Here is a 21,110-nt window from a genome sequence, read left to right as displayed (position 1 = left end):
ACCTTTAGACAGATCTGTTTTATTCTGCAGTGAGGGACTGTCTGCCTTCTGCTTAAACTTTTTTTCTTTAGCTTTGAGATATAATTGACAAAATTGTTAGACATCTAAGGTGTCAACATGATGATTTGCTATTTTTTTTAAAGATTTATTTAATTTAAAGCATGAGTGGAGGTGGGCAGAGGGAGAGAGACTCCCGTTGAGCTTAGAGCCTGTGGTGGGGCTCCATCCCACGACCACCACAAGATTATGACCTGAGCCGAAACCAAGAGTCAGCCATTTGTGACTGATATTTCTATACACTGTGAAAACACTTCCACCATCAAGTTAGTTATTACATCTGTCACCTCACATCATTACCTTTTTTTCTTTAATTTGGTAAGACCATTTAAGTTTTACTCTCCTAGCAAATTTCAGTTTTACTATACTGTGTTATCGACTACAGTCACCTTGTTTGCTTTTATTTTGCTTTTAAGGACTGAAATGATACTGTGGCTGAGAACTTGTCTTGCCTTTTTTTAGGATAGCTCTAGAAAGAGACGAGACAGAGATGAGAACTCCATCGTAGGATCAGACTTTGAGCCCTGGGCTAGCAAACGAGGAGAAATCCTTGCCCGGTACACCACCACAGAAAAGCTCTCCATCGTGAGTACCAGTACACTCTTCTCCCAGGGCCTGCTTCAGACTTGGTAGTGATTTCTTTTTGTTACTGTGATTCTGCCTTTATTGTGTGTGTAGGATTTTCCCCCATGTCAAGCATGGGGAAAATTCCGATGGCAGTTGGGTGTCCTGCAGCTCAACTCCTTTCTGACACAGAGAGATGCCTGGAGATTGCATCAGTTCCCACAGGTTAAGGGCCTGGTCCCTCAACGCTCTCTCCCACTTCACAAGCCTGGCCATCTGGCTGTGCATCAGATTCCCACCACCTCCTCCTTGGGTTTGGTTAATTTGCTGGGTGGCTCCCAGAATTCAGGAAGCCAGTTTACTCACTAGATTACAAAGATACTGAAGGCCTTGAATCAGCATCCACTTGAAGAGGCTTCATTGCATAGACACGATTGTTTAAATCATTGGCCATTGGTGACTAGTTCAACTTACAGGCCCTCTCTCCTCCCTGGAGAAATGGAAAGTTCCAGCCCTTTAATCACGTTTGCTTCCCTGGGAAACCAGTCCCCAACTTTAGGTGGATCCAAAAATCAATTAACATAACAGAAAACACTTTGCCACTCAACACTTAGGAAATTCTAAGGGTAGTAGGAGCTTCTGTGCCAGGAACAGGATCCAGACCAAATACAGATTTCTTATAAATTGCAACATTGAAGTTAATGTTGCCCCAACTCCTGGGCTCTGTGTGTCTCCCTCATTGTGCCAGCGTTAGTTGGGAGAAAAATGTACTGATTGGTTTCTCAAAAAATGGGCTAAGAATCAGGGCTCTGGCACAGTTCAGAGGAAGAATTGGAACAGCGGAGCCTCATCTCTGGGGAGGTCTGAGTTAGGATGTGAGGATCCCGCCACGCCAAAGAAGGTTTACTTCTTGCTGTAGCTCAGGTGTTCCAGAACTGGAAGTTTGCTGTTTCTTTGGGTGGCCTTGAGGCAACGTCATTGGCTTGTGCTGGGGGCACATGTGGGGGAGAGAGAGAGAGAGAGAGGAGCTGACCCTGGATCCAGCAAGTGGCTCCTGTGGTGAAAGGCCTCGAGCCGAGCCCAAACAAGGAAAGAGTAATGCCTGGGTTATTGAGGTCAAGGTTCAGGAGCTTATAACTGAAGCCTTTGCTAGTGACAGATGCAAGAGTGATGCTTCTCTCTTGACACTGAAAAGCAACCCAGAGGTGGGTAGTCCAGGGCTGGTTGGGCAGCTCTTTCTGCCCTGCTGCTCTGCTGTGATCAGCATCCCCTCGTGGCCACGTTGTTAGAAGGAGGAGGGAAAGTGGGATGCACCCTGGGTCATTTGAGGACCTTTCCCAGAGTCCCCTTCCACACACACCCCATCACACTTGTCTTGAAGGTTGTCACAGGCCAGACACAGGTGGAAGGGAAGCTGGGAAATGGTGACCAGTGTGCCCATCAGAAATCGGGGCTGTGCATAGGGAGGAAGGAGTGAGCCTGTTGGGCTTCTGGGAAGGCTCTGCTATGGGAGAGCCACTCACGTCCTCTCAGGGTTTGTACTAGGGGAGCAGGGTGCAGGCAGAGTGGCTGGACTGGTGGTTTAGTTCTAATTTTCTGAATGCATTGAGTCATTTTAGTGCAGTGATTTTTTTTTTTTTTCAACCAGGAGTAATTTTATGCCTCCCAGGGGACACGTGGCATTGTCTGGAGGCATTCTTAGTTGTCACAGCTGTGGGGGTATTACTGGCATCTAGCAGTTAGAGACCGGGGACACTGCTAAACATCCTCCAGTGCCTGGGGGCTGCCTCCACACAACAGGATTTTCCGGCCTGTAATGTCAGTAGTGCCAATGTTGTGAAACCCTGATTTAGAGAACCTGAATACTACCCCGTGATGTCCCTTGGCCTGAAAATTTTGCCATTTCTTGGCATCCTGGATTGTGTATTAATTTGAAACTCCAGTGGTTTCCAGTGAGCTGTGTCTTCCTCCTTTGATTAAATATTTTCTATTTCTCATTTGGATCAGTAAGTAGTTCTGTTGGACACCAAAGAGTCATGTTGTCATGGTGCTACCTGAGTAATTAAGTACCTTATGAGGTTTTCTTGTTGTCATTGCAGAAACTAGTAAGTTTTGATAAATAGTAACAAGTTATTTTTGCCTTTGCAGAATCTGTTTATGGGATCTGAAAAAGGTGAGTTTTTGCTGTTGTTTCTATCTTGAAGGGGAATCCTCCCATAACCATTCGTATAATTTTACAAAGAAAAAAAAATGATTGTGGAATCCAGTCTGGTGTTTAATTCCATGAAAGCTGTTATTGCCTAGATTATACCTATTTATGTGATGAGTGGGGGGTGGGAGAGAGACCAAAGTGACTCTCAAAGTGACTAAGAGTAAAATATCAGATCACTGGTTTTAGCTATAGAGCAATAGACTCCACTCCAAATAACTCCTCAGCAGCTGGGAAACAGTTAAAACTCTCCTTTTTAGAGCTCTTTTACTTTGGTCTTTATCCCTTGTGAGAAGGCAGATGCTCTGGGGACAGGAGCAGTCTCAGCAGCCACTGGTCCCTGAACACTACAGTCCTCAGTTTCTTCTGCCAGGACACAGGGTCAGAAGCTCTGCACCATTTTGCCTCAAGCTAGCTGTGCAACAGGGTCACCGGAACAACTTTTATCCAAATAGACCCCTGGGCCCCACTCCACTTACTGAATTTTTCTTGAGTAAGATCCAACTATTGCATTTTTTAAAGATTTATTTCTTTGAGAAAGAGCACACGTGCATGGGGTGTTGAGGGCAGGGCAGAGGGTGAGAGTCCTAAGCGGACTCCTTGCTGAGTGCAGAGCTCAACGTGGGGCTCAGTCTCACGATCCTGAGATCACAGCCTGGGCTGAAACCAGGAATTGGATGCTTAATTGACTGTGCTACCAGGGCACCCCTGGGAAGTGCTTTTTTGAAGCTCCCCGGTGATTGGGAGGCAGCTGACACAGCTCACGTACCACTGGGATGCAAATCACTAGTATGGCAGATGCAGCTCTCCCCGTTCTCTGCACATGGGGGCAACACTTTAGTAATCGAGAGAGTGGGAGCACCTTTGGTAGGGCTGTAATGGGGACAACAAACCATGAAAAAGTAAATCATACTGTTCCACGTCTGCCAGTTTGGAAAGACCAGAAAGACTGATGAGATTACTTGCTGTTGAGGAGGTACTAGTAACAGGAGCTCTAATGCTGTCAGTGAGAGGGTAAAAACCACTGTATAAAGCGCTTCTGTGATATCTATTAAAATTGAAGTTGGGCCAGCCCTTTGACCCAGCAATTCTACTATTAGGATACACTCTAGATCAGAAATCAGCAAACTGTGTCCTGCAGGCCAGGTCTGGCCCCTGTTTAAGTTTGTAAATAAAGTTTTATTAGAATACAGCCATACCAGTTTGGTAACCTATTGTCTGGCTGCTTTTGTGCTATGATGGAAGAATTGAGTAGTTAAAACAGAGACTCTTTGACTCACAAAACCTAAAGTATTTTGGTCCTTTTCAGAAAGGAAGCATTTTTCCAACTCTACCCAAACCTATGTTTTTCTTAAAGTGTGGTCCAAGGGCTAGTAGCATTGACATCACCTGGGAGTCATTAGATGTGCAGAGTCTCAGGCTCTGCCAGTCTTTTTTTTTTTAAAGATTTTATTTATTCATGAGAGACCCACACAGAGAGAAGCAGAGGCAGAGGGAGAAGCAGGCTCTGTGCAGGGAGCCCGATGTAGGACTCGATCCCAGGACTCCGAGATCACGCCCTGAGCCAAAGGCAGATGCTCAACCGCTGAGCCACCCAGGTGTCCCAGGCTCTGCCAGTCTTACTGAAAATCAGAATCCACATGCTAACTCATCTGAGTGATTCCTGTAAAAGTCTGAGAAGGCACTGCCCTGAAGAAACGTGCGTATATGAACCAGGAGATACAGAAACGTTCATAGCAGCATTGTTCACGGTACCCCCAAACAGGAGATAACTCAAACATCCATCAGCAGTAGGATAAGAAATGCACTGTGGTGTAGTCACACGGTGGAAAATAAACAGTAGGGCACCAGCTCTGTGCAACAACAAAGGTCAATTTTATCGACTAAAGATAATGGTGAATAGGAAGCAAGGCCGTATTGGCCTGGGTAGTGGTCCCAAGGTGTTTTGGTTATCTGTTAAAATATACACGTGTGCATTTTCTCTATGTATTATATTTCAAATTGAAGGAAAAGTAGAAACGAGGTAAAAGAAAAACATTATTTGGAAACTTGTAGTCATTCATTAGTAATTAAATAACTGTACCATGTTCTCAGCCTGATCCCAGACGGATCTTTGAGTTTACACCAGATCTAAAAAGCCGGTGCCTTCAAAGAATGAACTTCCGTTCCTGAGAGTGAGTTTGGGTGGCAGGAGGAGGACCTCAGATCTAGAACAGAACAGAAGCCCCTTTCAGACGGGGGAAGGTTTCTGAGTTGAGGGGTGCCGGAGGGCCAGCTGGCAGCTGGATGGGATGGCAGACATCTGTGCTGACAGGTGATGGGAGGAGGCCTGGCCAGCCCCGTTTGCATGGAGAGAGAGCTTTGAAGCCCTGGTGCTGGGCAGACAGTGAGGTGGTGGTTTTAGGAGCAGAGTACAGTCCTGTGCTGAGGCTGAGAGGGCCTTTTGTTGGTGGAAGACAATTGCGTGATGGATTTTTGGCATCCTTCTCTGTTTTGGCTTTCTTTAGGAAACAAAGGATTCAGTGAAAAGTTTGTAAATATCCAGTGGAGGGGAACCACTTCGAGGCTGGCCCGAATAGTTAGTCCGAGGCTCAGCAAAAACGTTGCTAGTGGGACTTTTGTGAAAATGACATCCTTATATAACCATCTCAGAGTTGTCTGTAATGAAATTGTTCTGTGCCCTCCTTATTCATGATGAATAAAGTGTAGAGTGAAAGATGCTGTCCCCTGGGGTTGTGGGTGACAGAGAAAGCCACCTGTGTGACATGAATCCGTTCTGTTTAGGCAAAGCCGGGACTGCCACATCCGCAATGTCAGAGAAGGTTCGCACCAGGCTGGAGGAGCTGGATGACTTTGAGGAGGTGAGTGAGCAAGTCATTTGCTGAGCGCGGGGAGGGTCGGCGCTTTAGTTTCCTCTGCCAAGTGAGCTGTGTCCCGGTGGCTGCTCTTTGATTAATTCCCAAGCCTCGCATTGTGCTCATTCCTCCCGAGGCACCAACCGATCCAGGGAAAGCTGCCAGTGGTGCAGTTGGCTGAGCACACAGGAGCTGCCCTGGGCTGGTTTTCTGAAGGCGTCTTGTCACTGCGATGCCTAGCACACCCGGGTTGTGTGGGGACAGGGTCTAATTGGAAAAGCCAGCTGGAGCCACCTCCCTGGGAAGCGCCTCGCATAGTATAAAGATCATACCTTGTACAGAGGCTGCGTGTGGCTGCTCTGCTGGCTTGCAGGAAGGAATCTTTCAGAAAATCTGCTTTTAGAGAATGTGACTCCTTTGCCAACTCTTAAAAATTGGTAAATTTTGCATATAAATCCAAATGTGTATGTGTACGTGTATACGTATATATCTATATATTTTGAATTCCGCCTGAAAACTATGGGTACACGTTCCTGCATTTAACCAGGGCCTGTGCCATCCAGGTTCTATAGTCCTTCCTGTCCCGATTCACTCATGAACACCCTAGCCTGGCCCCTGGCGTCAGGTGAGTTTGCATCCTCTGGAATGTCACTTAGAGAAGCTGCCCTAGCATCCTAGTAAGGATGTAAGTAAGTAAGACAGACTCTGGAGCCAGGCAGTCTGAGTTTGAATCTTGGCTCTACCGTTTGGCAGTTCCAGGATTTGGGGCAATGGGCTTAACAACTCTGTGCCTCAGTTTGATTATCTGTAAAATGGGGGATGCTGTCTAATACCTGCCTCTTAGGGTTATTATAGGAATTAAATAAGTTAATGTATATGAAGTGCCTATACTCAGCACCCAGCATGTGCTGTGAGTGTTCGTTGCTGTCACCACTGGCTTACCCTTATTCTGGAGGCCCTAGCTGATTAGCAGGGTGCCCTTGGGCATTCCCCTTTCCTATCTCCACTTCCCTAAATAGAACATGGGGGTAACCAATATGGTTGTATGGACCGAATGGTGATGCTTTGAAATCCACAAAGGGCCGTGTGATGGCAGGAGCCATTGCTCTGTCCTGCATCTTGTCCCTTGGTTCAAGGTCCTTCCAGCTCTGAGACCACAGCTGCTGGGTGCTCAGCAAAGTCTCTTAGTCCACTACCTTATTTCCCAATTCAGAAGGAACACATTTTGAATTAAGGTGCCCGGGGAGCCTTGGTCTGTGTATCCTCAGCCAACCTTGGCTGGCAGGAGGGGAACTGCTGAGCATTTGAATCAAAGCTCTTCAATCTGAATGTCACTTGAACTGGCGTCAGTTGCAAATGGGGGCTCTGTTGAAGAGCACGGTGACATTACCCTGAACCCAAGGGCACAGCAGTGTGGAACCAGGAGCTAGAGAATCACTCAGACACTTAGGCAGCTGTCCTCTGCCACTCAGTTCTCTGTAGCCTCCTGTCACTGCCTCTATACCTGTCCTTCCTCGCCCTGCCCCCTCTTTCGCCACTGCAGATTGATTTTTCTGGCTTCTCCTTGTTCGCAGCAGCAGATGGCTGCCCCATGGCTTCCAGGCGGGCATTGCTTAGGAGTCAGGGCAAGGCTGGGTTATACTGAGCTAACAAATGAACCTCCACTATCTCCATGGCTTCACAGAACAAAAGTTTATTTCTTCCTCCTCTTACTTGTCCACTGAAGGTTACAGACACGCCACCGTCTTGAGAGCTGCCATCTCAGGAGATGGTTTCTAGGGGAAAAAGGGTCACTTCTCACCACCTCTGCCCAGAAGGGACACATGCCATCGTGCTCATAGTCCTTTCGCCCAAATTAGTCACGTGGCCCTTCCTACTGCAGAGGGACAAAGAGGAACCCTATCTTGCAGTTCCAGGGGCCAGTTGGGATCCGTCCAAATTTCCTGAACCTTCTGCATGTTTTTCTTTAATAGAGTTCTTCACTTTGGATTCCAGGGAACATTGATATAAAAAAAACTGGGAGTGGGCACCTGGGTGGCTCAGTTGGTTGGACATCTGCCTTCGGCTCAGGTCATCATCTCCGGTCTTGTGATCGAGCCCTGTGTCAGGGTCCCTGCTCAGCAGGGAGTCTGCTTCTCCCTCTCCTTCTGCCTCTCCTCTTCCACTCATGCTTTCTCTCTTTCTCACTGCCCCCTCCAAAATAACTGTATGTGTATGTATGTGTATGTGTGTGTATATATATGTGTGTGTGTATACACACACATATAATTTTAAAAAGATTTGGTTCCTGATCTCGTATGGATTAGTATGACCCTCACTCCTGTGAGCTTTGTAAATAGCGCATTAACAACAGCCAAGGATTAACGGGCAGGTACCACGTGCCAAAGGCTGTGCTAAGTCTTTACATTCATTGTTGATTTCATCCCTGTGATGGTCCTGCTTTCCTGCTGCCACAGCTTTTTGTTGTGGTCTGCTCTCTGTTCTGAAGGCCCTCCCCCCAGTCTTATTAAGAGCCCCTGCACCCCACTTTCCCTATTGTCCAGTAACACCTATACACCTGTGAGTGTTTGCCTCAGGCATCCCTTCCTCCAGGAAACCATTCTTGACCCCCCAGTCTGGAGTCCATTTATTTGTTACTGTATTTCTTCCATTCTGAGATAAACATTTCCCACCATGTCTGAATATCCTTGAAATTGGGCTGTGTGTCTCGGTGCACGCCTGTGATTGGCATTTTTTTTTCCTTCCTTAGTGGTACACAAAAAACTGTGCTTCTTCCAGGGGGCATCTCAGGGGCTCCTGGATGGCTCAGTCTGCTGAATGTCTGCCTTTGGTTCGAGTCATGATCCCAGGGTCCTGGAATCGAGCCACGTGTTGGGCCCCCTGCTTGGCGGTGGGGGTAGTGAGGAGGGCCTGCTTCTCTCTCTCCTTCTCTCCTTGCCCTTCCCCTCTGCTTGTTGCACTCACTCTGTCTCTGTCTGGTGTTCTCTTTCAAATAAATAAATCTTAACAGCAACAACAAAAAACCCTCCCAAAACAAGGGGCACCTCAGATTCAGTGAACCATAATAGAGGTTTTCATAGAATTATTTCTTCTGGAGCTTTATCTCCATTTATATTAATATCCATCTCATCCTTTGTACATTAAACTCCATTAAGTGCAGAAATAATGTCTTTTTGCTCATCCTTGTGTCTTGGGCATCTGCTGTCCCAAGCCTGGCTCAAGGTAGATCCCACTGATTATTTGTTGAATAAGGTGAGTCCTGTTCTTTGTTAAAGACAAGGCTTTGGGAGGAAGTAGCTCACTTGGAATCAGACAGCTAGTAAGTTGCCGAGCTGGGGATTGACTTAGGTCTGACTTGCTTCAAGGCCAGGCTGAGTGCCTGCACTTTGCCTGTCTGCAGAAAACTCAAAGAACCTCTTTAGTCGCAAGATGATGCTATCAGTCCTGATGGGGGTATGAAAAAGACTTAGAGACCAAAGCTCAGCTAATACTCAGGATTGTTCATGGGGTAGTGGCCAAATAATGTTTTTTCCTTGTATACCTACACCTTCCTACTTTCTGCCCACAGGGATCCCAAAAGGAGCTGTTGAATTTGACTCAACAGGATTATGTGAACCGCATAGAGGAGCTCAACCAGTCGCTGAAGGATGCCTGGGCCTCGGACCAGAAAGTGAAAGCTCTAAAAATAGTCATCCAGGTCAGGTCTACTGTTTGTTTTGTTTTGTTTTTTTCCCCCCAGAATTTCCTATGTAAAACTCTTTTATAGATAATTAGGGTTTTTCAGAGGCCTGCCTTCAGGGCCTTACCCTAGTTTTTTTTCATTTGTTCCATTTTCACATACTTCCTGTGAAAGGCCATGATGGTGAAATCTGTGTTTTTATGAGATGGCTAATCCCAGGGCCACCATGTACAGCTGCACAGGTTGTATACTGCACAGTCCTAGGATATTCAGCTTGGATTATGGAATTAATGATCCCCCCGCCCCCAACATACACCCTGGATTGCAAGGTTCACTGGCCCTGATACAGCTGTTGACACGTTTGTGATTTGTATGACTAAAGATTGGCCAACTGTCTTGGTTTTCCTTGATCAGATTTCCTTTGTATTTTTGAGACTAATTGTTCCGTGCCGCTGGTATATGCATTTTTGGCTCAGATTCTGCATAATTACGTGACAAAACATGTTTATGGTGTTAGGAGAGGTACATTTGTTGAATCCTTTTTTGCCAAATTTGCTGATCTGTGACAACTCTTGGATCACAAGATCAAGTTTTGTAAGGAAAACAGCTTATTCTGTTTCTTGACCCTTCAGATCATCTTCTCTTGGCAAAACATGCTCAGAAGTACACTCTAAAAGGACTCATGTGTTCATTATGATTTTCAGAGCAGAGTTCACAAAATTTCTGAGCAGCCGTTTTAGTTCAAAAGGACAGTCCTGCTCTTGACGTCATGGCAGTGTGACATTTGTTTTCTCACCTTTTTATTTGGAGAGAAGGTTAGAGTCTGGCAGTCTTTACACTGGGTACTTGAAGTCTTTTAAGATGACACTGTGTATTGCCTTTTTTTTTTTTTTTTTTTTTTTTTGTGGTGTTTCATGACAGAGGCAAACCCAAGCTCATTTCCCCTGGATCACAGTCAGTTTACAAAGTAAATACTCCTGAAGAAGAGTTCTCTCATCCTGGATGCACGTGATGGGAGTTGCTTGCTGAGTGGCTCAAGTAAGAAAATATCTAAACTGACACGTGCTTCTTCAAAGTATTTTCATTGGCAACATCTCCCCATAAAGAATTGTAGTGTAGAGAACTTGATGTCCAAGAGTTTACATCTGGAGAAGATTTGATTCTTGTCTTCTCAAAGGAAAGAATCATGGAAGTGTTTCATTAACTCCACATCTGTTGAATAGTAACTGACTTTCCATACTTTTTAAGGACTGCTTCTTTAACCAAAAAAGAGAGTCTTAAGAGGCATAGTCTGGAGAACTATGCACAGTTCACCTTATTTGCTCTGTGATAAGGGATCCTCTGGTATAGTAATTTTACTGAAATGTATTTCAGTAATTTTTAGTAAGTTACTCAACTATTACACAACTCAGTTTTAGAGCATTTTCTTACCCCCCTCCCTCAAATTCCCTCAGGCCTATTTGCAGTCAGACCCTGCCACTTCCAGCCCCAGAAAACCACCAGTCTGCTTTCTGACTATAAATTCGCCTTGCCTGGATATTTTCTGCATAGGGATCATTCAATATGTAGTCTTTTGCCTCTGGATTCTTTGACTTAGCATTACGTGTTTGAGGTTTATCCACGCTGTAGTATATCAATACTTTGTAACTTTTTACTGCTGACTAGTACTCCGTTGTATGGAGAACCACATTTTACTTACCTGTTAACAACTTGATGGGCGCTGAGGTCATTTCCACTCTGGCTGTTATGAATGATGTCACTTGTGAACATTTGTGTATGAGTCTTTGTGTGGACATATGCTTTCATTTCTCTTGGGTGGATTCCTAGGGGAGTAGAGTTGCTGAGTCTTATGATAAGGGAATGTGTTACTTTTTGAGACATGGCCAAAATGTTTTGCGTTTGAAACCCCATCAGCAGGGCATGAGGGTTCCATTTCCTCTACATCTTTTCCAATGCTTGACTTACTCTCACTTCGGTTATAGCCACCCTAGTGGGTTTGAAGTGGTATCTCCTTTGTGGTTTTAATTTGCAATCCCAATAATGTTAAGCTTCTTTTCATATGCTCTTTGGCCATTTTCGTATTTATGTTAGCCAAACGTGTGTTGAAAAAGACTTGCTCATTTTTAAAATTACATTATGTTCTTGTTGAGTTGTAACAATTCTTTATTCTTGATACAAGTTCCTTATCAATTGGGACGCCTGGGTGGCTGAGCACCTCCCTTCCGGCCAGGGCGTGATCCTGGAATCCCGAGATCGAGTCCTGCATTGGGCTCCCTGCACAGAGCCTGCGTCTCCCTTTGCCTATGTCTCTGCCTCTCCCTCTGTGTCTCTCATGAATAAATAAATAAAATCTTAAAAAAAAAAAAAAAGTTCCTCATCAAGTAGCTGATCTACAGGAATCCTCTCCTAGTTTGTGGCTTGTCTTCATTTCCAGAATAATGTCTTTTGAAATGGAAGAGTTTTTAATGTTAGTGAAATCCAGTTTATCAATTGTCTTTCTTTTGGCTCAGACTTTTGGAGTTCTAGCTAATAACTCTTCTCCTAATCCTAGTTGGTGAGAATTTTTTCGTTTTCTTCTAGGAGCTTTTTTTTTTTTTTTTTTTTTTTTTAAGATTTTTAAGTAATCTCTATAGTTTGGGGGGCTCAAACTCACAACCCCAAGATCAAGAGTCGCATGCTCTAGCAACTGAGCCAGGCAAGCACCCCTCTTTTTTTTTTTTTTTTTTTTTTTTTTTTTTTTTTTTTTATGATAGAGAGAGAGAGAGAGGCAGAGACACAGGCAGAGGGAGAAGCAGGCTCCATGCACCGGGAGCCTGATGTGGGATTCGATCCCGGGTCTCCAGGATCACGCCCTGGGCCAAAGGCAGGCGCCAAACCGCTGTGCCACCCAGGGATCCCAAGCACCCCTCTTCTAGAAGTTTTATATTTTAGCTCCTACATCTAAGTTTATGGTCCATTTCAAGGTGATTTTTCTATCCAGTATAAGGGTCTAGATTTATTTGTATTCACATGTGCATACCTGGTTGTTCCATCAGTGTTTGTTGGAAAAGCTGTCTTTCCTCTATTGAATTATTTTGGCACCTTCATCAAAAGTCACCTGACCATAGATGTAAGGGTTTATTTCTGGACTTATAAGTCAATCCCATAAATCTGTATAAATCTGTCGTTATTGCTAGTACCACACTGTCTTGATTACCATAGCTTTACGGGAGGGTTTTGTTTTTGTTTTTTAAGATTTATTTATTTTAGAGAGAGGGCATGCACAAGTGTGCAAGTGTACACGGGAGGAGGAGAGGGAGAGAGAGAATCTTAAGAAAGACTCCATGCTGGGTGGAGCCCAATGAGAGGCTTGGGTCTCACGACCCTGAGATCAGGACCTGAGCCAAAGCCAAGAGTTGGATGCTTCACCAACTGTACCACCCAGGTGTCCCCATTAACTTTTGAAACTGTTTAGTGTAAATCTTTTAACTGGGTTCTTTTTTTTTTTCCCTCCCAAAAGTATTTTGGCTATCCTGGGTCCTTTGCATTTTCATGTGATTTTTTTTTTTTTAGGATCAGCCTGTCAATTTCTGTCCACTACCTGTACCCCTCCCCCTGAAGAACTGGGATTTTGATAGGGATTGTGTTGACTTTACAAAGTTGGTTAGATTTGCCATCTTAACAGTGGTGAGTCTACTGATGTATAAAAGATGTATCATTCTTTCTGTTGATGGCATCTGATTTTTCCTTTTTTCATTGTTGTGAATGGTGTTGCTGTGATCATTCTTGGATGTGTCTGCTGGCCTCTCTGGAGATGGGAGTCCATACCTGAGAGTAGAATTGCTTGGGTGCAGGGCATGTGCCTCTTCAGCTTTACCAGGCAATGCCAAATTGTTTTCTAGCATAGCTGTGCCAGCATGTGCTCGTAGCAGCTGTGGGATGGTGTGAGTCTGTGCTGTTGAGCATCCTAACAACATTTGGTATGAGCTGACTTTCTGTTTTAATCTTTCCAATTTAGGAAGTAATAAAATTATATTGTATTGTGGTTTTAATTTGCAGTTCTCTGATTATAATAAGATTGAGCCTCTTTTCACACATTTATTGGCCGTTGGGGTTTCCTTCTCTGTAAAGTGGCTTTTGTTGATTCTTTCTGCACATTTTTTTCTATCATGTTGTTTGTATTTTTATGTTATGTTTGTATTTTTCTTATTTTTAGGATTTTTTCCCCATGTATTCTCTCTTTTTTTAAAAAATTTTTAAAAATTTATTTATGATAGTCACACACACACACACAGAGAGAGAGAGAGAGAGAGAGAGAGAGAGAGAGGCAGAGACACAGGCAGAGGGAGAAGCAGGCTCCATGCACCGGGAGCCCGACGTGGGATTCGATCCCAGGTCTCCAGGATCACGCCCTGGGCCAAAGGCAGGCGCCAAACCGCTGCGCCACCCAGGGATCCCTCCCCATGTATTCTCAATAGTAATTATCCTCTGATTAATTAGTCTGCTTGCTTCATTCAGCCCATCTTCCTTTCTTAGTACGTGGCCATAGGCTATGTTTCACTTCATTTTGTTTGGCTATTCAAATACACACACACACACACACACACACACACACATATATGTTTTAGAAATTGCCTAGTGTCCTTGTAGGATGTTGCTAATTGGAAACAAATGAAAAACACCCTTTTTAGTACTTTTCCAGCAGTGCTGATCCTTTCCATAGCAAGTATTTCAGGCAGAGTAATTTATCAGTCAGCTATTGAGGAAGTGTCTGCCACAGTGCTTCTTCACCTTGGCTGCACATCAGAATCCCTTGGGAGCTTTTAAAAAAGTCCTGAATCTGGGCTGTGCCCAGACCAGCTTGATCATAGTCTCTGGGAGTGGGATCCAGGTGGCATTATTTTTAAAAGCTCCCCAGATGATTCTGAAGCTGAGAACCAGGGGGCTGTAGGTTCCTTAGTCCATTTGGAGGAGGCTGCAGGTTGTGGGTCTCACGAACCCAGTGTATCCTGGGTTCTAGTGCAGCTGTCACTTGGAGCCTTTGTCAAAAATGCCTATTCTCTGACACCTTGGCTGAAGGTTTTGACCAGTAGGTTTGACATGGAGCAAGGAATCTATTTTTTTTAATATATATATATTTTTTATCCATGAGAGACACACACAGAGAGGCAGAGACCGAGGTAGAGGGAGAAGCAGGCTCCCCCCGGGGAGCCTGATGCGGACTCAATCCCAGGACCCCAGGATCATGACCTGAGCTGAAGGCAGATGCTCACCCACTGAGCCACCCAGGTGCCCACCTCTGTTTTCTAAAATGTAGGCTCTATGCCCAGCACGGAGCCCAACACAAGGCTCAGACTCAAGACTCAGATCTCCGACCCTGAGATCAAGAGTTGGAGACACTTAACCGACTGAACCACCTAGGTGCCCAGGGAATCCATAATTTCCACACACACACACACCCTAGCAGGCCTGATGTTAATTTTGGAAACTGCACCAAAGCTTTAAAAAACTGGCATCTTCAAATTAGTGATTTAAAGGGGGGATTTCAATGTGGGCCATAATTACGACTTTAACTGCGCACTTAAAAAAATTCTGCTTCCTGTTCTCTTGAGTAAAATCGATGTTCTGTGATACCAGCTTGGGAGAAAAATCAGTACGCAGATGTTGGGAAGCCCCAGCTGTGTTTAATTTGAAGTCTTCTGTTTGAATTCTGGCTTCCCACCTCACCACTGGGCAGTAACTCCTCTCTGAGGGGCTCTGAGTAGGAACTCAGGAGACGTCACATCCCTAGGAACCAAGGGCTGTGTATTGTAAACAGTCACTAGGATTCAGAGTTGTTTGCTTTTTCCAAGCCCTGAAATCTCATGGGGCAATTGTTTAAGTTGGAGCTCACATAAAGGGCATATGAAGAACACAAAGCAAGGCATCCGGAAGTGGACTTCTATGAATGTCCAAATGCCACGTTTGTTGTCAACACCATTGTTTTAACAGCTTACGTCCCCCTCACCCTTCGGCCCCACCCCCCACTAACATTTGGGCTGTAAGACAATGTTTCACAATCAGAAACGCTGTTTACCTTTAGGCTGTAATACTGAGAAGACCCTTGATGAATGTAACAAGTTGGAAACTAGGTAACAGTTCCAAGCTGAAAACCTGTATCAGGCCACCTCTCCATCTGATACACATTATTTCCATTTTCTGCACCTGGGAAATGCATATTAAAGGACTCCTTCTAAAGGTCCAAGTGTCTTTTGTTTTTAAGTGACGTATTTGTACCTGAAGGTCAAGCATTGGAATGATAGAGTCTGGCGAGTTATTTAGTTCCTTGTGCTGACTTTTGAATTTGTAAAGATATCAGGGGCATTAAGCTTTGTTCTTCAAAGAAGAAATAGGTTTTTTGTTTCTGCTCATAAAAGAGGATTTAATCTGGGGTGTCTAGGGCTATGTTGTGTGGCTGTAGTCTTGCATTAAGAGTTTGTTTAGAATGTGTCAGGGCTCCTGGGTAGCTCTGTTGGTTGAGGGTCTGATTCATGATTTTGGCTCAGGTTGTGATCTCAGGGTGATAGGATTGAGCCCCAATTCACGTCGGTGTGAGCCTGCTTGGGATTCTCTCTTCTTCTCCCTCTGCCCCTCCTGGCTCTCTCTCTCTCTCTCTCTCTCTCTCTCTCTCTCTCGGTGTGTTAAAAAAAAAAAGGCAAGCTGAACATGTTGATGGCACTTTGGCGTGAGTGATACAGGCATAGGGATTGAGTGAATCCCTGCAAAGCCAAAGTGTTTCCAATATTGCATATCATAGTTGCAGAGAAACATGTGCTCTTTGAAGCTTGTCCGGTTTCCTTTTAGAGGAAATTTTTAAAGTGAAGATAAATAATTGATGCTATGGGGATAAAAGGTACTGCATAGGGAATATAGTCAGTGCTATTGTGATAATGTTTTATGGTGACAGATGGTAGCCACACTTGTGAGCATAACATTACATAGAGAGTTGTCTAGTGGCTATGTTGTCCACCTGAAACTGATGTTACATTGTGTGTCAACTGTACTTAAAACCCCAAATGTTAGTTTAAGAAATCCTGGAGATGTGCTTATGGGGTCATTTCATAGAAAAGGATGTTTAAGAGTCAAGACCATCCTGATATAAACCAGAGCAAGCCATGCTGAAAAGTACTTGGAACAAAGGTGGAGTCATCATTGGGTGTATAAGCAAAGACTCTTCTAGATAAGATTCCTCAGTCCTGTGGCTTCCTTGGGGGGAGGTGATGGTGTCTTTCTATAAGAGGCTCTGTAGTGAGCAGCCTGGCCCCCCCTTGTCAAGAGGACAGTGATTTTGCTTCTCATTATGTCTCCAGTGTCTTACATGAGGCTTGGCACATGGTAAACACCTGCACTAGTTTGTAGAAATGAATTTTCCAGGCCTGGAGCATTGCAACCAAGTCTGACATGACAGAGTGAATTTCCTTTTCACTTCTCTTTTTTAGTGTTCAAAGCTTCTTTCGGACACAAGCGTTATTCAGTTCTACCCAAGCAAATTTGTCCTTATCACCGACATACTCGATACATTTGGTAAGTACTAGTCCTATTCATCTTCCAATCTAGGAAATACATTTGTTTTGCCAGATATTGGGTGGTAGTGTTGTTGCTTTAATTTCTGTTGTTGTTCAAGTAATTGAGTGAAACACAAGGGAGACCAAGCCACCCCGCTGCTCCCCGGTCAGTAACAAGGGTGCTGTGTTTGAGAGAATTTTAAATTATGTGTTTTCTAAGCTTCTGATAGGCTAGTGAAGCAAGCGAGTGAAGTTGGGATGGGGTGGGAGGGATGGGGGAGGAAGCACACATCCTGTCTAAACCAGCTCCCATCCCTTGCCATGTCATAGTGTCTGGAACTCACTTTGTCAGAACTGAACTCAGCTTCCCTTCCCAGCACCCCAAGTGGGTTTCTGTCCTAGGGAATGTCAGCACCCTGCTCCCAAGCTAGAAATCTGAGAGTCTTCTCCCCTGTACCCTGTGTCTGGTCTGCCACTCTTTGGTCTCCTAGGTCTCTCTCCACTTTGTCCATTTTTATCAGTCTTCCCTGGGAACACCTGAGCCCAAGCCAACAGTCCTCTCGTGCTTGGACTGACAAGGCAGCTTTTGTGCGGCTTCTTGCAGCATCATCCTGGGATCACAACCTGAGCCGAAGGCAGATGCTCAGCCCCTGAGCCATGCAGGCATCCCCTGAGTTCTCTCTGTAGTCAAAAACCTGTTTTATTTCTCTTGTACTTGGCTCACAGGGGAAATTTTGCTTTCCGTGAAAATTACAAATATGTGTACGTTTGACCTGGCAACTTCACCTCTGGGAACTCATCCCATTGGTGATAGCAGAACCCTGGAAACAACCCAGGTGGCCATCAGTAGGGGACCAGTTAAATAATGATGGTCCATTGGTACCCTGGAGCAGAGGAAGCCCATAAGAACGAGTGAGGACGTGCTCCACGTTCCAGTGTGGAGAGATCTCCAGGATATCTATGTTGTCATGTGAAAGAGTCAAGACGCAGAACAGCCATGGAGTATGTTCTGTTTTGTGTAAGAAAGGAGAGATTAGGATACTGGTTCACGTTCACTTTGGTTTGCCTGAAGAACAATTAGAAGGAATTTGTCCAAGAAATTGAATGGAAGCAGGAGCCTGCAGAGGCCGGCAGGGGCAGTGGGGTGGATAGGGATGGGCCAGAGAGAAACTTCCCTCCGTTACCGAAGCCTTTTTTTGAATTTTGAATCAGGGGGATGTTTTTATTTTTTAAAACCAAACATTCAAATGAGGTACCAGCTTTCAACACCATTCTCCTTCCTCCACTTCCAGACAGTGCTCCCAGTGGTGCTCTAGTCAGGATCTGGTGGCGAATAACATTCCTCAGGATCCAGAGGCAGCCTCTGGCTGCAGGTGCTCCAGGAGACTCTGTTGTGCTCTGTGCGGAAAAGAATGCACGTTTTTCACCTTTTACAAAAGGAGTGGGGATCTGCCTCACTTGGGTGGAAGGTCAGAGCGCTGAGATCCTTCCCACATGCAGGGTCGTAACACTGCTCTGTAGGCAGGTTGCTTGATGGTGTGCGGGCAGGTGCTTAATGGTTGATGTGACTAACCCAGGTTGCTGAGCAGGGATGTGGGACATGGCTCTGAGCTTGTGCACAGGTGAAGGCGCATGCTGGAGCTCTTCCAGAAGCACCAAGCACAGAGCTGGCCTTTGTCCCATGCCTGTGTCTCCTGTTCTTGAGTTGCATACACCTGAGCCTTGGTTTCTTCCCCTGTAAAATGGGCATTATAGATCCTGCCTCTGGGGGTGTTTGGAGGGAATTAATTAAGAGAATGCATAGGAAGCATATCCTGTTTTTCCTTTCCCAAGAGCTTGCTGGCGGGATCAGTGTAAGTGACTTTGAACAGTCTCTGGTACAAAGTTAAGTGTTCAGAAAATGTTAGTGGCTGCTACTGCCATTACTTATTTTAGTTTTTTTGATTCATAAGATGGCAAGTTAGGAAAGGCAGTAAATCTAGCATTGGGTGTTACTTCTCAAGACCATTGTCTATTACTGTAACAAAGGAAAACAAAATTCACCAAACTCGTTTGGCCAAAGATGATTTTGTAGTTCAAGGCCTCTTAGCATATGAACGTAAAATATAAAAATTGCTTGTGGTTTTATTTTTTTTTATTTTTTTTTTAAACATTTTTTTTTAAATCTTTATTTATTTATGATAGTCACAGAGAGAGAGAGAGAGAGAGGCAGAGACACAGGCAGTGGGAGAAGCAGGCTCCATGCACCGGGAGCCCGATGTGGGATTCGATCCTGGGTCTCCAGGATCGTGCCCTGGGCCAAAGGCAGGCGCCAAACCGCTGCGCCACCCAGGGATCCCTTGCTTGTGGTTTTAGAGGGGTGGTGGGCTTCTTATGGAGGAAGTAAAGGTGTTTTCTGCTTTTCAGTCTGGTCCATGGACCATAGCAGGTGAGAGGTTACACAGCTTCCCAGCATGGCTTGCTGTGTGATGGCCCAAGGTAAAACTGTATAACGTCCCAGTACCTTGTTCTGTGGTCATCAGAGAGGAGGCCCGTCATGGCACCAGGTGTGGGTGCTGTGGGAGCCCTTGGCTGCAGGTAAAGGAAAGCACTTCCTACCAGGGGGGAAAAGGCAAGTGGCTCTGAAAACTGAAGTTTGTTCTCTTGAGGCTTCCTGGAAACTTCTCAGTTGAACTGATGGTATAGAGCAGGGGTTTTCATCCTTGGCTGCACACCTGGGAAACTTTAAAAACAATTCCAGGGGCGCCTGGATAGCTCAGTGGTTGAGCCTCTGTCTTTGGTTCAGGTCGTGATCCCAGGGCCCTGGGGTCGAGTCCTGCATCAGGCTCCCTGCAGGGAGCCTGCTTCTCCTTCTGCCTATATCTCCGCCTATCTCTCTGTGTCTTTCATGAATAAATAAATAAAATCTTAAAAAACACACACAAAAAAAACCCCCAAACACTCCCAGTGGTCAAGCTGCACCCTAGATCAATTCTGTCAGAACCTCTAGGGACAGACACAGACACCAGCCTATTTCAGGTGCCCCCCAGGTGCTTTGAGTGTTTAGCTGAGGTTAGGGACCAGTGTGGTTCAGAGGGAGGAGGGAGGCTTGTTACTATTTTTAGGGATTCCCGCTTCCCACACCCACGGCAAATTTTAGCTCAGAGACCCATGGTGCTTGCCTAAATCCATGGTTCTCACACTTGGGTGTATGTAAGAATTCCCTAGCAAGGTTATTCAAAATTCATATTGCTAGTCCTTCCCCTACAAAATACTATTTTTCGCTAGCTCTGAGGTGGGCACCAGCAATGTGCCTTTTCAACAAGTATCTTTATGTAATTGTAACATAAGTAGTCCATACTGGGAGAGGCACCTGGATGGCTCCTCTTCTGTTGGATGGCTTCCTGCCCTTTGTCCTAGCCTTGTGTCATTTCTTGGTGAAGTCATTTGACTCCATGTTCTTAGAACTTCCTGTCTCTTTTCCCATGTGTGATTCTTTGCTTCCCTGAATGATGGGGTCATGGGGCGGGGGGGAAAATAACACGAGCTCAGGGAAATACTTTTGACATTAAAGGTAATTTGGGGAGGCTCCAGGAAAGGAATAGAACTATAATTTCTATCCCTTCAATGTTGATAGCGTTTTCCACAGTACCACACACAGAATAAAGCTTTTAGTGCTAGATGAAGGGGTGGCATGTGGATCAAATCTACCCTGCCCACTTCTTTTTTTTTTTTTTAAAGATTTTATTTATTTATTCATGAGAGACACAGAGAGAGAGAGGGGCACAGACACAGCAGAGGGAGAAGCAGGCTCCATGCAGGGAGCCCGACATGGGACTCCATCCCAGGTCTCCAGGATCACGCCCTGGGCCAAAGGTGGCGCTAAACCGCTGAGCTACTGGGGATGCCCCTGCCCACTTGTTTTTTGTAAATAAAGTTTTATTATTATTGGAACACAACCAGCCACCTCCATTTGTTTATATATTGTCTATGATTGCTTTCCAGCTACAGCAGCGATTTTAATAGTTGCAGCAGTGACCTATGACCCACATCACCTGAAATATGTTTGCTTATGCATCTAATAAATACTGAGCGTCCATGGTATGCCAGGCACTGATCTTAGTACTGAGGATATATCTGTGAACAGAACAGACACAAGTTTCTACCCTTTTAGCACTTGCTAGTTGAATCTCAAATTTTGATGCTTCAGGCAGATCACATACCTGAGTGAAGCAGGCAGTTGT

At 45.1% G+C, this 21,110-nt stretch overlaps 1 protein-coding gene across 5 annotated transcripts in view; it reads left to right on the top strand.

The window, feature by feature from the left end:
- VPS35L (VPS35 endosomal protein sorting factor like) overlaps positions 1-21,110 on the top strand; it is a 115,800-nt gene that overhangs the window by 11,179 nt on the left and 83,511 nt on the right. For all 5 annotated transcript variants that reach the window (XR_003235666.2, XM_026003204.2, XM_072753740.1 and 2 more), the window contains 5 exons: positions 520-642; positions 2,770-2,794; positions 5,615-5,691; positions 9,254-9,382; positions 16,822-16,906. Coding sequence is in view for 4 of the 5 variants with exons in the window: in XM_026003204.2 (XP_025858989.1) it covers positions 520-642; positions 2,770-2,794; positions 5,615-5,691; positions 9,254-9,382; positions 16,822-16,906 (439 nt within the window). In the remaining variant the exon portion in view is untranslated. The remainder of the gene's footprint in view (positions 1-519; positions 643-2,769; positions 2,795-5,614; positions 5,692-9,253; positions 9,383-16,821; positions 16,907-21,110) is intronic.

The sequence above is a fragment of the Vulpes vulpes genome, chromosome 3, assembly GCF_048418805.1.
Source record: "Vulpes vulpes isolate BD-2025 chromosome 3, VulVul3, whole genome shotgun sequence".
NCBI classification, from domain to species: domain Eukaryota; kingdom Metazoa; phylum Chordata; class Mammalia; order Carnivora; family Canidae; genus Vulpes; species Vulpes vulpes.
This window is presented reverse-complemented; position numbering and strand designations above follow the sequence as displayed.